The sequence below is a fragment of the Cherax quadricarinatus genome, chromosome 13 (assembly GCF_038502225.1).
Source record: "Cherax quadricarinatus isolate ZL_2023a chromosome 13, ASM3850222v1, whole genome shotgun sequence".
NCBI lineage: Eukaryota > Metazoa > Arthropoda > Malacostraca > Decapoda > Parastacidae > Cherax > Cherax quadricarinatus.
The window spans coordinates 33,654,437-33,671,567 of record NC_091304.1 but is presented as its reverse complement, the minus strand read 5'-3'; the positions used below and the strand labels follow the sequence as shown (position 1 = coordinate 33,671,567).

The window sequence follows — 17,131 nt, the reverse complement described above, 5'->3', positions numbered from 1 at the left end:
GCAATAATGTTGAAGGATAAGCTATGGCAGGAAAAGAGGGACTACAAATGTATAAATTCAAGGATTATGTGGAGTAAAATAAAGATTGGATGTGAAAAGTGGGTTATAGTAAGCGTGTATGCACCTGGAGAAGAGAGAAGTGTAGAGGAGAGAGAGAGATTCTGGGAAATGTTGAGTGAATGCGTGGGGAGTTTTGAATCAAGTGTGAGAGTAATGGTGGTTGGGGATTTCAATGCTAAAGTGGGTAAAAATGTTATGGAGGGAGTAGTAGGTAATTTTGGGGTGCCAGGGGTAAATGTAAATGGGGAGCCTTTAATTGAGCTATGTGTAGAAAGAAATTTGGTAATAAGTAATACATATTTTATGAAAAAGAGGATAAATAAATATACAAGGTATGATGTAGCACGTAATGAAAGTAGTTTGTTAGATTATGTATTGGTGGATAAAAGGTTGATGGGTAGGCTCCAGGATGTACATGTTTATAGAGGGGCAACTGATATATCGGATCATTATTTAGTTGTAGCTACAGTTAGAGTAAGAGGTAGATGGGAAAAGAGGAAGGTGGCAACAACAAGTAAGAGGGAGGTGAAAGTGTATAAACTAAGGGAGGAGGAAGTTCGGGTGAGATATAAGCGACTATTGGCAGAAAGGTGGGCTAGTGCAAAGATGAGTAGTGGGGGGGTTGAAGAGGGTTGGAATAGTTTTAAAAATGCAGTATTAGAATGTGGGGCAGAAGTTTGTGGTTATAGGAGGGTGGGGGCAGGAGGAAAGAGGAGTGATTGGTGGAATGATGAAGTAAAGGGTGTGATAAAAGAGAAAAAGGTAGCTTACGAGAGGTTTTTACAAAGCAGAAGTGTTATAAGAAGAGCAGAGTATATGGAGAGTAAAAGAAAGGTGAAGAGAGTGGTGAGAGAGTGCAAAAGGAGAGCAGATGAAAGAGTGGGAGAGGCACTGTCAAGAAATTTTAATGAAAATAAGAAAAAAATTTGGAGTGAGTTAAACAAGTTAAGAAAGCCTAGGGAAAGTATGGATTTGTCAGTTAAAAACAGAGTAGGGGAGTTAGTAGATGGGGAGAGGGATGTATTAGGTAGATGGCGAGAATATTTTGAGGAACTTTTAAATGTTAAGGAAGAAAGGGAGGCGGTAATTTCATGCACTGGCCAGGGAGGTATACCATCTTTTAGGAGTGAAGAAGAGCAGAATGTAAGTGTGGTGGAGGTACGTGAGGCATTACGTAGAATGAAAGGGGGTAAAGCAGCTGGAACTGATGGGATCATGACAGAAATGTTAAAAGCAGGGGGGGATATAGTGTTGGAGTGGTTGGTACTTTTGTTTAATAAATGTATGAAAGAGGGGAAGGTACCCAGGGATTGGCAGAGAGCATGTATAGTCCCTTTATATAAAGGGAAAGGGGACAAAAGAGATTGTAAAAATTATAGAGGAATAAGTTTACTGAGTATACCAGGAAAAGTATACGGTAGGGTTATAATTGAAAGAATTGGAGGTAAGACAGAATGTAGAATTGCGGACGAGCAAGGAGGTTTCAGAGTGGGTAGGGGATGTGTAGATCAAGTGTTTACATTGAAGCATATATGTGAACAGTATTTAGATAAAGGTAGGGAAGTTTTTATTGCATTTATGGATTTAGAAAAGGCATATGATAGAGTGGATAGAGGAGCAATGTGGCAGATGTTGCAAGTATATGGAATAGGTGGTAAGTTACTAAATGCTGTAAAGAGCTTTTATGAGGATAGTGAGGCTCAGGTTAGGGTGTGTAGAAGAGAGGGAGAATACTTCCCGGTAAAAGTAGGTCTTAGACAGGGATGTGTAATGTCACCATGGTTGTTTAATATATTTATAGATGGGGTTGTAAAAGAAGTAAATGCTAGGGTGTTCGGGAGAGGGGTGGGATTAAATTATGGGGAATCAAATTCAAAATGGGAATTGACACAGTTACTTTTTGCTGATGATACTGTGCTTATGGGAGATTCTAAAGAAAAATTGCAAAGGTTAGTGGATGAGTTTGAGAATGTGTGTAAAGGTAGAAAGTTGAAAGTGAACATAGAAAAGAGTAAGGTGATGAGGGTATCAAATGATTTAGATAAAGAAAAATTGGATATCAAATTGGGGAGGAGGAGTATGGAAGAAGTGAATGTTTTCAGATACTTAGGAGTTGACGTGTCGGCGGATGGATTTATGAAGGATGAGGTTAATCATAGAATTGATGAGGGAAAAAAGGTGAGTGGTGCGTTGAGGTATATGTGGAGTCAAAAAACGTTATCTATGGAGGCAAAGAAGGGAATGTATGAAAGTATAGTAGTACCAACACTCTTATATGGATGTGAAGCTTGGGTGGTAAATGCAGCAGCGAGGAGACGGTTGGAGGCAGTGGAGATGTCCTGTCTAAGGGCAATGTGTGGTGTAAATATTATGCAGAAAATTCGGAGTGTGGAAATTAGGAGAAGGTGTGGAGTTAATAAAAGCATTAGTCAGAGGGCAGAAGAGGGGTTGTTGAGGTGGTTTGGTCATTTAGAGAGAATGGATCAAAGTAGAATGACATGGAAAGCATATAAATCTATAGGGGAAGGAAAGAGGGGTAGGGGTCGTCCTCGAAAGGGTTGGAAAGAGGGGGTAAAGGAGGTTTTGTGGGTGAGGGGCTTGGACTTCCAGCAAGCGTGCCTGAGCGTGTTAGATAGGAGTGAATGGAGACGAATGATACTTGGGACCTGACGATCTGTTGGAGTGTGAGCAGGGTAATATTTAGTGAAGGGATTCAGGGAAACCGGTTATTTTCATATAGTCGGACTTGAGTCCTGGAAATGGGAAGTACAATGCCTGCACTTTAAAGGAGGGGTTTGGGATATTGGCAGTTTGGAGGGATATGTTGTGTATCTCTATACGTATATGCTTCTAAACTGTTATATTCTGAGCACCTCTGCAAAAGCAGTGATAATGTGTGAGTGTGGTGAAAGTGTTGAATGATGATGAAAGTATTTTCTTTTTGGGGATTTTCTTTCTTTTTCTTGGGTCACCCTGCCTCGGTGGGAGACGACCGACTTGTTGAAAAGAAAAATAAATATATATATATATATATATATATATATATATATATATATATATATATTATATATATATATATATATATATATATATATACACACACATACATACATACAGTGGACCCCCGGTTAACGAACTTTTTTCATTCCAGTAGTATGTTCAGGTGCCAGTACTGACCGAATTTTTTCCCATAAGGAATATTGTGAAGTAGATTAGTCCATTTCAGACCCCCAAACATACACGTACAAACGCACTTACATAAATACACTTACATAATTGGTCGCATTTGGAGGTGATCGTTAAGCGGGGGTCCACTGTATATATATAATATTAGCCTATGTAAAATGAATGAGGCATTTTTCTGACACTAGAAATAGTTATGCTCTTGAACTTCTAGCCAATAAAATTAATATTAATACCATTATACTGTATGTCCCAGGAATCAGTTTTGCTCACCACAGAAGTTAATTGTTAGTAATAATTCAGAGCCTGAAAAAATTAAAATGTTATGGTTAAGCAAATCTACAGATTTTACTGATCTGGGAGCACTTGAGAGAAAAGTTATCTGTCCAAGCAACACCTTCCTAACCTGATACTTACTGAAGGGCACTTTGTATGAGAGGCCCGAGGATGAGCTCCAAGCTGCCTGCACTGCCCCTCCGCGCATGCCCGCCCACACCCCCGATGTGCTGTGAACAATAATACTTCCCTCAATCACTGCCCAATGCCAATTCCCGCCCACAGCTCTTTGCTTACCTTATCTGGAGCAACCACATTTCTTCGGGGAGACTCAAATATTAAAGATAAGGCAGCCTCAAGGTATTGTGTATACATTATGCAACAGGGAAAAATTCAGTACATACTGTACTATAACAGGATTTTTCCCCATTTAGTTATCCTTTCTATCAAGCTTCAAGTTATATGAAACATATAACTAAGATGCTGATAAGTAAGGAACATGCAGGTGCTATGGGTGAAGCTAAAGTGAGGTGCACAAAGAATAAGGGGTAATTGCAATACTGTGGGCAAGTGGCTGGGGGTCACAGGATATTGACAGGAAGCAGCTGTAGGAGGTAGGTCAATGGTCACATAGGTCATGTATTTACACTGTCTGTGGCCAAGGATAGTGAAGCTGATCCCACCCAATCTTGTCAACAAGTTAACTGACATTATATATATGTCAGTGAAGCCACCCTAAATACTATCAGCAATTCATGCAAAAAAAAATAAATAAATAAATAAAAAAAAAAGAGGTTGCTACACACTCTTGGGCAGGCTTAAAATATCTATTGTGATCATGATCTAGCTATTATAAACACATCAGATCAAAAGTAAACAATGCACAGTCTCATCTTATTCATAAACCTTAGAAAATTATTTTAAGGTTCTAATATTAGTTTATTAAAACAAAAATTGAAATGTATTTTTCTCCAATATGCAAACAGCCAAGGTTTTTATTATATATTCCAGAAAATAAACAGCTGCTCATTAGCTCTCCTGGCCAGATTTTTAAATGCATTAAAATAAATACACTGAAAAGGCTGTCAAAAGGTCAACTTGTCTTAAGTAAAGACTGCAATAAAGGGAAATTGTGTCAAGGTATTAACTAAGTAGTTTGGTTATGTAGTAAAAAGGAATGCCACTAATTTTAAAGTTGGTTGATCTAGTATGTAAATAAAATCATTAACTTCCTGAGGGGTAGAAAAATTATCAAGGAATAGTGTTTGATGCATAGATCACAATCACGTGATTTGCTAAGGCAATAATTTTTATTACATTAATTTTTCAGCTGAAATGTTTTGATTATAGCAAAACATTATAAATTTTAATATCAAGAAATGCAAGGAAGATTGTTTTTATTTCAGTATATTTTTTTTTTCTTCAATGAACTGGCCATATCCCACCAAGGCAGGAGGACCTAAAAAGAAAAACAAAAGTTTCTCTTTTTAAATTTAGTAATGTATACAGGAGAAGGGGTTACTAGCCCCATTGCTCCCAGCATTTTAGTTGCCTCTTACGACATGCATGGCTTACGGAGGAAGAATTCTGTTCCACTTCCCCATGGAGATTCCATATAAATATGATTTTTTAATGAAAACTTTTTAAACAATTTACACTTACAGTAATACATATATTAAAAAAGCTACAGTGACTGTGATCTTGCTAAAATGAAGGGAAGTGTCATGAAGAAATTCCAAGGGTAAGCACAAACTGATATCCAACTAGCTGCCAATTACTGTCAACATAAATCTGACTAATAAATTCAGATTTTTTTTTTTGAAGCTAATGTTCAATTTTGGAGCATTCCTACTATTTTATATGAAACATCTCTTGGCAAGAGATCATTTTTTTGAAGCAATGTTCAATTTTGGAATATTCCTACTATTTTATATGAAACATTTCCTGGCAAGAGATCCAAAGGTATGCTCCCACAATAAAATATGCTAGACTAGCAAATTCTGTCTTTGCCAAAATAAATTTTTTATTGATGTTACACTACACCGCTAACAAGCCATGAAATAAAACCAGTTATTTACCATCTTTCATGAAGACAGAACAAGACTAAACCAATGTCTGTAATGTAATTAATTATATGCATGGTAACTTATTAACTTCATTATGTTATCTCAAGATACAGGTTGACCATTACTAATCTGGCATCACTGGAACCTGTAGGGTGACGGATTAGTTATTTTGCCGGATTACAGAGTGGTTATGTTAGAATACACTTAGCCCAACAGCGATATTTACGCATCGGCGATTTCACCCACTTTATGCCCTATTTTTGGCCCATTCCATTATTCCAGTCTGCCAAACTCATAGCTATTTCACAAGTATTCCTTCCATTCTGTCGACTGAGTACAAGAAACCACCCATTTACCTATTTTAATTACCCAATAAAGTAGTCAGAAATTGGTAATATAGACAATTTCACACAAATTTCAAGAGATGCCAATTTCAAAACAGGGTCCAAAATAAACAATGCAGACATTCCTGGCACTAACATAACAGTTTCTCTGTTCATTAGTCATGTCTCCAAGCCCCTCTTATATTACATATGCTTTCCATTTTGAATTTCTATTCACACAAAAAATAGAAGATATACTGGTGTGCAGACTACTGCATTATTCTAATAATAGTATAAATAATGTCAACCTATTCATGACTGCATATTAGACTGGCCAGTTGGACACACATTGGAAGGCGACGTCATTTGTTCACTCTTGAACATTGGCAAAAAATCGGACATTTCCGCTGCTTTGAACTCAATATCAAGGTATTTTTCATCGTAAAACCAATGAAAATCATATCTATTTCTGTAATATCTTCCATTGTATGAAATGAGACCAAAAAATGAGAATACAACCATAAAAACCAATAAAAAATACACCACAAAGTCGGTGTTTTATAAAATAAACACTGTCACAGTTTATTCTCATTATGCACAGTGTGCTGCAGGATTTTTTTTTATATAGTGCACACTTACTACACAAACCTATTCTCTCACATACAGGCCAAAATTTATCCGTCACAGCTTATCTGAGTGAGCTGAGCTCATGGTGACTGGCAGTGGCTTCAAAGCCACCTCATCTTTTATGGACAATGTACTGTGTATGTGCTTTACACAACAAGAAGTATTTCTTTTATTCGTTGGAACCATGGCTAGGGCTAAAAGCAAGCAGGTTATAACAATAAATGGAGAAAAAACAACTGGAATGACTTATGCAGCAAGTAGTGCCACCAAACAGTAGTGCCAGGTTGGTGTGGCGACCCAAGAAATTTGAAATTATGCTAACTGAAATTAGTGCCGGAGTACTGGGAACCGGATTATTGCCTGATTAGTGATGGCTGACCTGTATATTCCAAAATGAGTTAGGATTATTACACTTAACAGGTGGAGGAAATGTGAGAGATTTTGAATATAAAGTCCCAGGGAATGCTTACAAGAAGGAATGCCTTGGAAATTGCAGAAAAAATCCTCAGTCAAAAGAGGAAAAAAAAACTACTACTACTACTACTGGATACTGAGAAGAAAAAGGTAAGAGGATCAGATAAAATAACATCATGGGTCTTGAAAGAAAGTGCAGACAAACCAAGTTATCTTCCTTGGGGAATCTTTTGGATTTCACTATAAGTGAACTAGTAAACATATTACATAAATTACTAATAAAAGAATAGACAGGAGTTAAAACCATAACCTTGGCACATAGTAGGTCCAGCACTTTGCCACTGAGCTATGAGGCTTTCAGTAGGAAGATTTCTTGTTTCCATCAGTGGCACCATCTGTGACCCTACTGTCTCTTCCCACAGCCCCAGAAACTTTGTGGTCAATCTATTCTCACACCCCTTAAAGCTATATGGTCTATAAAGAAACATGGACAGAAATTCTGCTTCTGAATTCTTCCTACTGAAAGCCTCATAGCTCAGTGGTAAAGCACTGGACCTGTTACATACCAGGGCCATGGTTTAAGCCCCCATCCATTCTGTTTATTCATTGATAGTCATTTATTAAGACTTATATCAAGTTTACACTACATTAGAGGACAGTGGGTGAAATAGAGAGAGCAAAATTCTACTAACTAAAGAAGTTAGGCTTTTAATAAGCAAATTACTCTGTATGTGTGTAGACAGACAGATAGATATAGATTTGACAAATGAACAAATTCCACTTAATTAAATTTCATGAAAGTTTTAATAGAGCTCTTCCCAAAAGACTAATCTGGAAATAAACACAGGAATAAAAGGTAAACTACTACAGCGAATTTGAGATTTTACGTCTGAAAGAAAAATACAAAGTCATACGAGGTAAAAGTCCTCATGGGTTCATGTCACCAGCAAGATTCAGTACTAGCTCCATTAATATTTCTAATTTGTGTGAACATATTGTCAAAAGAAATAACCTATACGAACATGTTTGCTGATGATGACAAAATATTATGAAAGTAATAAAAATGACTAATCCTAAAGGATGACCTGGATATATGAAGTGATAGATTATAGAATTTAATGTAGATAAGTGCATGTGACTAATTCACATAATTAGTCACATGGGTGAGTGACTTCAGGTGCATTAAAAGTGCAATGAACTGTCCTGTCCAAATACTGTATCTGAGCTGTTTTAATCTTATCTAAAGTTCTTTGTCACTCAAACACAATTTTCAAGGAATCTAACAAATATGCTGTAGAGACAGATGGGAAGCATGGTAGAAAGAAGATTCAAAAAAATAATTTACATGTTGATACTGTACATATATGAAAAAACAGTCCAAAAGATCGCAATATATTTAAGTAGATAGTGCTATACATTACTAGTCTGCCATTGTACAGCAGCACTGATAGATATACTATCAAAAAGATAATTTTTGCTTGTAAATAATTCCAATGTAAATACTTCAGAAAATACCACTGAAATATCTGAACTTATGGAGGAAGAGGTAAGAGGAACTAAAGCACATCTTGTGGTGCAGATATCTTAAAGGTAAGGCATGCGACAATTACTGACAGGTGCAGATTGCTGGAATAGGTGTTGCTAATATAGCAGAGTGCTTCTACAATTCAAGAACAATTTATACCTGCAGGATGACTGAAGAGAAAGTGCTTTGAAGCACTGCAGTTGGCAAGGAGAAAGTAGTGTGTAAGTGGCAGTTACTTACTTGATTACCCTCTGGTCCTTGACCTTTGATGCTGCGCCCTAGTGAATTAGACCAGTCTGCCTCTTCCCTGTATGCATCCCAGTTATACACCTTCCAGTGCAGGGCAGAATGGGCTAGGTTAGTCCCATTTGTTGTCTGGATGCCTTGACTCATTTCTGCTGCTTTATTGGAGGATTGGGGTTTGCTAGAAGCCCTGGGACCCGGGTTAGAATGGTTAGTTTGCGAGGCTTTGGTACGTAAGGTATTGGTCTGAGAGCCAGTTGTTCTAGTAAGAGGTTGGTTGCTTGAAGGCCGAGGTAAAGTTGAGCTTCCACAACCAGTAACAGAAGAGGCTGAAGGAGCAGGTGAGGCATTCACAGATGAAGAAAGAGGTGTAAGTCCAACAGAACTGGGACTCGAGTGAAATCCTGGTTTTGGAGCAGCTGATGTGTATCCAGATCTCTGTAAAGAGTTAGTACCCTTTTTACTACTTGTGAGGGAAGGGCCATAAGACTGAACAATATGAGTAGAAGACTCATTATTATGAACTGAAGATATAATAGAGCTTCTAGGGAGAGGAATAGGTTGGTTACTTGAAGGTTGTGAAGATGGTGTTATAGTGTCAAGATCATGATAGTGAATGAGAATGTTAGTAGAATGTTGAGTCATGGCCTCAAGGCTTGGGTAAAGGCTAGTAGGGAGTCCAGGCTTTTGTTGGTCATAATGTGAGCTGCAGTTACTATAGTAGGGCTCAGGACTGTCACATATGGTCGAGTTGTCATAGCTATTAAGGTCGAAACTAAAGTTCTCATAGCTATGGTGGTCGTAGTTTTTCTGGTCGTCAGGGTCTGGACTGTTGGATGTTGATGACAGCTGGTGGTGGTGGTTATAAGTATTGTCTTTATTGTTGCAATTATATTGCGAGCCACTGGTCAGGGTTGAGTCTGCCGAGATACTCACACTGGAGCTACCAACGCTGATTCCAGAGGTCACCGATGACTGTGGACTTGGCTGTGGTCTGTGAAATGATAAAAAAAAATTAACATGTAGCCATACTATATCTTCTTTCTTTCAACACACCGGCCGTATCCCACCAAGGCAGGGTGGCCCAAAAAGAAAAACGAAAGTTTCTCTTAAATTTAGTAATTTATACGGGAGAAGGGGTTACTAGCCCCTTGCTCCCGGCATTTTAGTCGCCTCTTACAACACGCATGGCTTACGGAGGAAGAATTCTGTTCCACTTCCCCATGGAGATAAGAGGAAATAAACAAGAACAAAAACTAGAAAGAAAATAGAAGAATATCCAGAGGGGTGTGTATATATATATGCTTGTACATGTGTAGTGTGACCTAAGTGCAAGTAGAAGTAGCAAGACATACCTGAAATCTTGCATGTTTATGAGACAGACAAAAGACACCAGCAATCCTACCATCATGTAAAACAATTACAGGTTTTCGTTGTACACTCACTTGGCAGGACGGTAGTACCTCCCTGGGCGGTTGCTGTTTACCAACCTACTACCTAGGAGCCATACTATATTTTTTTTTTTTTTCAACAAACCGGCCGTATCCCACCAAGACAGGGTGGCCCAAAAAGAAAAATGAAAGTTTCTCTTTTTAAATTTAGTAATTTATACGGGAGAAGGGGTTACTAGCCCCTTGCTCCCGGCATTTTAGTTGCCTCTTACAACACGCATGGCTTATGGAGGAAGAATTCTGTTCCACTTCCCCATGGAGATAAGAGGAAATAAACAAGAATAAGAACTAGAAAGAAAATAGAAGAAAACCCAGAGGGGTGTGTGTATATATGCTTGTATATGTATGTGCAATGTGACCTAAGTGTAAGTAGAAGTAACAAGACGTACCTGAAATCTTGCATGTTCATGAGACAGAAAAAAAGGACACCAGCAATCCTACCATCGTGTAAAACAATTACAGGCTTTCATTTTACACTCACTTGGCAGGATGGTAGTACCTCCCTGGGCGGTTGCTGTTTACCAACCTACTACCTAGGAGCCATACTATATGTTAACAGTAAAAAAAATTAATGTAGCAAAAATTTTATATATTAGTTGGCCTAAGCTGCTACTATGGTGCGGGAAAAATTATTGATCACACAGTTCCTTGTCCCTGCTATTATCATTCCTCTCTACTATTTTGACACACCAGTCATTTCTCAACTATTCATTCAATAGCCATCTAATTAGCAATATACAGACATTAAAATTCAAATGTTGTTTTAAGTTGTTTTAACCCTTTGACTTTCAGCAGGCCCCTTTCTGAAACTGTCATTCTATGTCGCAAAATATTCGAAAAAAAAAAATTTGTTCTTACCAAAATGTTAGGATTATTTTACTGAGTGTTTTAAGCCTAAAAATTTTTTTGCCATCAGTACTTACTGAGATATAGAGGTGCAAAGTTGGCAGAAAATGAGTGGTGTATGGCAACAGCGGCGAATGCCACCCACCCAGTATTCTTTTATTTACTCCAATTCGAAGGTTTCTTGTATTTTCCAATATTTTTCTTTTCTAAGTAATTTATGTGGCCCGTGAGATCAAAGTAAGGTGCATTGTTCAAATATACACTGAGTATGGGGCTTGTGTACCAGTTATCAGTATATAATATATGCCCCTTACCAAGGTATGGTTCCATCATTGTTCGAACCACATCACCAGAGATACCCAATAACTTCCTGGTATCTCTCAATGTATTAATGCCAGTGTACACAATGATATTCAAAACGAGACCACTTTTGCAATCACACAGTACAAATAACTTTATACCAAAGCATTTCCTCTTGCTTGGTATGTACTGCCTGAATGAGAGTTTTCCTTTGAATAAAATCAAAGACTCGTCAATAACAAGCTTCCTGAAGGGATAAAAATACATGCAACACTTTTGTTTCAGGTACATAAACACATTTCTCATTTTGTATAACCTGTCGGTTCTGTCAGGCCTTGTTTTGTCTGAAAAGTGTAAAATACGTAACGGTATCAAAAAATTATTTACTCCTATGTCACTAAAACCTGGGGATGAGATCAGGCATTCTGTTGACCAGTATGTGGTGACAGTGTGCTTATACACATGTGGCATAAGCATTATTGTGGCAAAGAACAGGTACATCTCTACCACAGTTGTGTCCTTCCACTGGTGTAGCCATGATCTTGGTGAAAGAATTGTTTTTTCCATGGTGTACTCATAGTATGTGTTGGTTTCCCTGACAATAATGTCCATCAGGGGTTCATCAAAGAATAACTGAAAGCATTCTAGTTCAGTAGTACTGTTCCCAAGTGTACACAATGGCTGTATCCCACTTTGTGTTTCGTCAAAGTTATGGGGATTGGGAATAAAATAGTCACCTTGCTGCCAATCCCAGATGTGGACTGCTGGTGGGTTCTGGATACTGAAACGTGGTTGTGGTTGTGCAGGTTGTGGTTGTGGTTGTTGTGGGAGTGTGGGGTTGGGTGAGGCTGGTTGTTTGTGCAGAGTCAGCAGTGTCAGTAGTAGCGTGGCTCGCTGCTGGTGCCACATGACTCGTGCCACCGCCAACATCACCACCATCACCTTCTTCCCCACGCACATTACACATCCCCATTGTAACAATATCGTCATCTGCACTGTCAGATCGTGGTGTAGGGCCACTGGATGTACTCCCAGATTTACTCCTTTGCCTTGGAAGGGCATAAGGCACACTACCAGAACACATGCTGCGTCAAACATACTGCCGTTTCACTGGCGAATATTCCCCCTCACTGTCGCTACTTGAGCTGCTGTCAATAACTTTGAAATCACTATCATTATCACTTTCACTGCTCAGATCTGAGTCCTGTAAATGGGGAAATAGTTTCCATTTTCATCCTGGTACAGGTGAACATGAATGAGATGTGCCAGCACCAGAGGTGGACGGTTGTGGGTCATCAGGGTTTTCATCACTAATTACGTAATCCTTGGCACTGTTTTCGGTCACACCCTCTCCAAAACCATGAAATTCACTTTCACTGGCACTTCCATCACTGTTAGAACTATCACTTGGGAACAGTAGACCTCCAATACGCCGAGGAGTGAGGTACTTCTTACCGGAAGGCATGGTGAAAATGGACTACCAAGATGGCTTTCCCACAATGCACCATTGAGTCCCAGATTTTTTTCACAGGGTGCACACCCACCACCGAGACCCATTCTCTCTCATGTAGGCCTACCAGCTTTCTCCCGCTTGATTTGAAGCCGCTAGAATTTACTCGTATAAATACGTCCGAAACAGTGGCGTGTAAGACGTATATATACAGCCGAAACAGTCAAAGGGTTAAGCCAGGAAACTATTAAATAAACTGAAAAAAATTATCTTTACCTGGATTCTTAATTAATCCAATAATAAACAGGCAGGGTAAACACTGGGCATGTTTCTTTACACCTGCAGTCTATGTTCACCCATCAGTAAAATGGGTACCTAGTGTGGGTTGCATCCTGGAACACTGACCTAATTTTCCTGAAATGCTCAGCATAACAAGGGGCTTTCTATGTAGTAATATGTCATTGATGTCAGCTATGCCCATATACCATGTACATGTACTTGTAGTAAAGAGATATTATTATTACATCACATTTCATTAAAAATTAACAATGCAATATTACAATTCTACTTACTTTAAAACAGCTGTAAAGTGAGATCCCCTCTCATTTGTGACATTTTTCAGTACAGCAGCTGAAGATGGCATATAGCCATTGCTTGATACAAAGCCTCCACTAGTTTCCTCCATGAAGGCCGAGGAATCAGGGCTAGATGCTTCATGGCCGAGAGTTGGGGAGGATCCATTAGCACTGTTAGTCACCAACGCCTTCACACTTGGGCCATTAACCATCACTGGTTTGTGGGAAGAGCTGCTTGTGAAGCTAACACAAAACAAATAGATCTTAATTAAAGCTTGAAATTTTTTTTATAGTTTCAGTGATACAGGTAATGCAATTTGAAAGGCAGTGTAATTAAGGAGAAAAATCATTTACCATCATTCATTCTCTAGCTTTCTCTCCAGAAATGAATGGATACCATAATTCAAATAACCCTCCAAACTGCAACATTCACCTCTCAAAATTAATTTTAATTAGAATTCCTACACACACACACACACACACACACACACACACACACCCGCGCGCGCGAAGCAGTATGGCATAATAGTGCTCCCAGGATTTAGCGTTCTAGTGGCTGTCTTAAGATATTATTAGCGGTCATCGTACGTGAGTGAATCAGTGAACATACCTACAAGAGTGTAACAACTTTCAAGAGTGCGAATAATGTGAAAAGATCAAGAATTTTACAATTTAAATTTGAATGAATGTTGAGTGAGGGAGGGTAGCAATCAGCTGATGAGGCTGCTGGCACCAGTGTTGACACAAAATATCCAAACATAGTTAATTGGGTTAACAGTGTGATCTGAAATATTAATAAATACAGATATTGGTTGGTTATAGCAGCAGTGTAGTGATAAGGTCATAAACGAGTGATTAAGTAAATACTGAAAGTAAGAAAAAATTAGTCAATCCCCAGCTGTTCAATTCAAATTCAAAGTTTATTCTCTATAAGGATTACAATGCTGAGTTTACAGAAATTTGGTTATTGTGTGGTTTACATGTAGTAAAATAGTGATTACAGAGTGTACCACTAGAACACTTAGCATGGCTAGGCATTTCGGGCATGTGAATGTAGTTAATATCATCAGATTTGTTATGACCATAATACTGTACTAAAGAAAAAAGAGTGAATACCAAGTCTTAAAAGAAAAAGAAAATAATAACTTGAATGCATGATAAAGTTCCTGAAGGAGTTACAAAGTGAAGAGTTGATAGCAGCCACCACCAGGAACCTCCACTGTGCAGACATCACTTGCCTATGTGTGGTTAGTTTTTGGTTGGTGTCTAAAGTCTCAGTGTCTCGCCCTACTGGTCGAATGCTATACCATCACTCTCTCCCTAACTTTCAGTGCCAGGAGATAGATAGGGATAACCCTGATAATGTTTAGTAAATTATCTAAATATCTTCAGAAGAGTTGTGTAGCCTAGTGACCCCCCCCGTCTTTCTGACAGCGACAACCTAGTAAACAAGTACGCACATACAAACACACATGTTCACCAGTAATTATTATTATAGTAAATATTAGTATATATTAATAAGGAATTGAGTGAGAAATAATCCTATAATCTTCAAAAAAGTAACGTAGCCTAGTGTGCAAAGATCCAGGCCGGGAGAGCACCGGTGAACCAAGAACAACAAAGATCCGGGCCGGGAGAGTACCAGTGAACCAAGAACAACAAAGATCTGGGCCGGGAGTGTACCGGTGAACCAAGAACAACAATAGTGTGTTAACGTGACCCACCGCCCTCTTTTTCAAAGAACGACAAGCTAGTAAACACACACACATACAAAACATACAAACACAAGTGTACGCAGTAAATATTATATAGTATATATTAGTGTATATTAATAAGGAATTGATTGTGAAAAAATTTTATAATCTTCAAAAGAGTAGCGTAGCCTAGTGTGATATATGAACCCTCCCCTTTTTTTTTTTTAGACTAAGACAAAAGCGCGTGCGTATGCGCACGCGCACATAAAAAGGGAACATGAATGGGAAAAAAGACTAGAAGAACTTAGCATGAGAATGGAAGAGAGGATAGATATGGAAAGCAGGAAGTGGGAGGTGCAAGTCAAAGCAGCAGAGGCTAGGATACAGAGTTTAGAAGAGGAACTGAAAAATCTGAAACAGCCTAAAGAACTAAAGAACATTTTGGGATTGACATCAGAGACTGCTACCTCAGTCACAAATAAGGGGACTGTAGGGAAAGAAGGAGCAAAACTGCATGTAGAAGCTCTATCAGAGGAGACTGTAGTAAATGAAAGAGCTAAGCTATATGTGGAGGCCCTAACAGACCACAGCAGAGCCCAGGGAAAGCCAAGAAGGGAAAATGACAGGCCACTGAGCCCAAGTACATTAGCTAGTGAAACTGAAGAAAGAAAAGCTACAATGGAGGAAATTAAACTGAATGAGTGGATACACAAGGATATGCAGTGGGAGAATGAAAGGGAGAGGTCAGTCTTTGTGTATGGGCTCCAGGAAGCTGAAGGGGAAACATATGAAGCAAGAAAACAAGGGGAAAAAAAAGTAATTGAAAGCATCATAAAAGCAATAGGAGAAGACGACATGACCCAGCTGGAAAATTTTCGGAGAATAGAGGGGTTTGCAAAAAAAAGAACCCGGCCAGTGAAAGTGACCTTCAAGGCAGAATCGACTCGGAACAGGATCCTGCAGGAGAAAGCACGATTAAGGGACATGCCGGCATACAGGAAGGTGGATCTCGACCGTGACAGAACACAAGAAGAAAGGCAGAAACAGAGAGATGGTACAAAGGCGAAAGGAGGAAAGAAAGGGGATGGAGGAGACAGACAGGAGATCCCAGACCCAGGAAGAAGATCAAATACAGCCCCCCCTCACAACTTCCTATAGAAGCCCCCCAACCAGGTCAACCCCAGTGCAACCAAACACACTAAACCAAAACACCCATGCCATATCCAATGCCCCTACCCACTGCATTACAAACTCCACCCCCACAGCAACCACCCATAGTTCTTTATCAGGTCTCCCACTTCCCCAACCCCAATATACCTCCCAGACCACAGTCTTAGAAAAGAAGTTGAAGGTGTGGTATACAAATGCAGATGGAATAACAAATAAGTATGAGGAGTGGCATGAAAGAATCAAGGAGACATCTCCAGACATAATAGCACTCGCAGAAACAAAACTCACCAGAATAATAACAGATTCAATCTTTCCATCCGGATATCAAATCCTCAGGAAAGACAGAGGGAGGAGAGGGGGAGGAGGAGTTGCACTGCTCATTAAAAACCAGTGGGGTTTTGAGAAAATGGAAGGAATGAATGGCATGGGTGAAAGGGACTACTTAGTAGGAACAATCCAATCTGAGGGACATAAGGTGATAATTGCAGTAATGTACAACCCACCACAGAACTGCAGGAAGCCAAGAGAAGAATACGATGAGAGCAACAGAGCAATGGTCGACACACTAGCTGAGGTGGCCAGGAGAGCACACATGGGGGGAGCAAAGTTACTAGTTATGGGTGATTTCAATCACAAGGAGATTGACTGGGAAAACCTGGAGCCCCATGGGGGTCCCAAAACATGGAGAGCCAAGATGATGGATGTGGTACTGGAAAACCTCATGCATCAACATGTTAGACACACTACCAGAGAGAGAGAGGAGAGGATAAACCAGCAAGACTGGACCTTGTATTCACTTTGAGTAGTTCGGACATTGAGGATATCATGTATGAAAGGCCCCTGGGAGCTAGTGATCACGTAGTTCTGTGCTTCGACTACATAGTTGAGCTCCAAGTGGAGAGTAGCAGGAATAGGGTGAGAAAAACCA

The 17,131-nt window shown here is 39.3% G+C and overlaps 1 protein-coding gene across 1 annotated transcript in view; it reads right to left on the bottom strand.

Moving 5' to 3' along the window:
- The window catches only part of LOC128688504 (uncharacterized), a 436,494-nt gene that overhangs the window by 18,157 nt on the left and 401,206 nt on the right, over positions 1-17,131 (bottom strand). The window contains exons 22-24 of the mRNA XM_070084744.1: positions 13,337-13,582; positions 9,654-9,711; positions 8,715-9,155 (exon numbers count right to left, since the gene is read on the bottom strand). Coding sequence (XP_069940845.1) covers positions 8,715-9,155; positions 9,654-9,711; positions 13,337-13,582 — 745 coding nt within the window. The remainder of the gene's footprint in view (positions 1-8,714; positions 9,156-9,653; positions 9,712-13,336; positions 13,583-17,131) is intronic.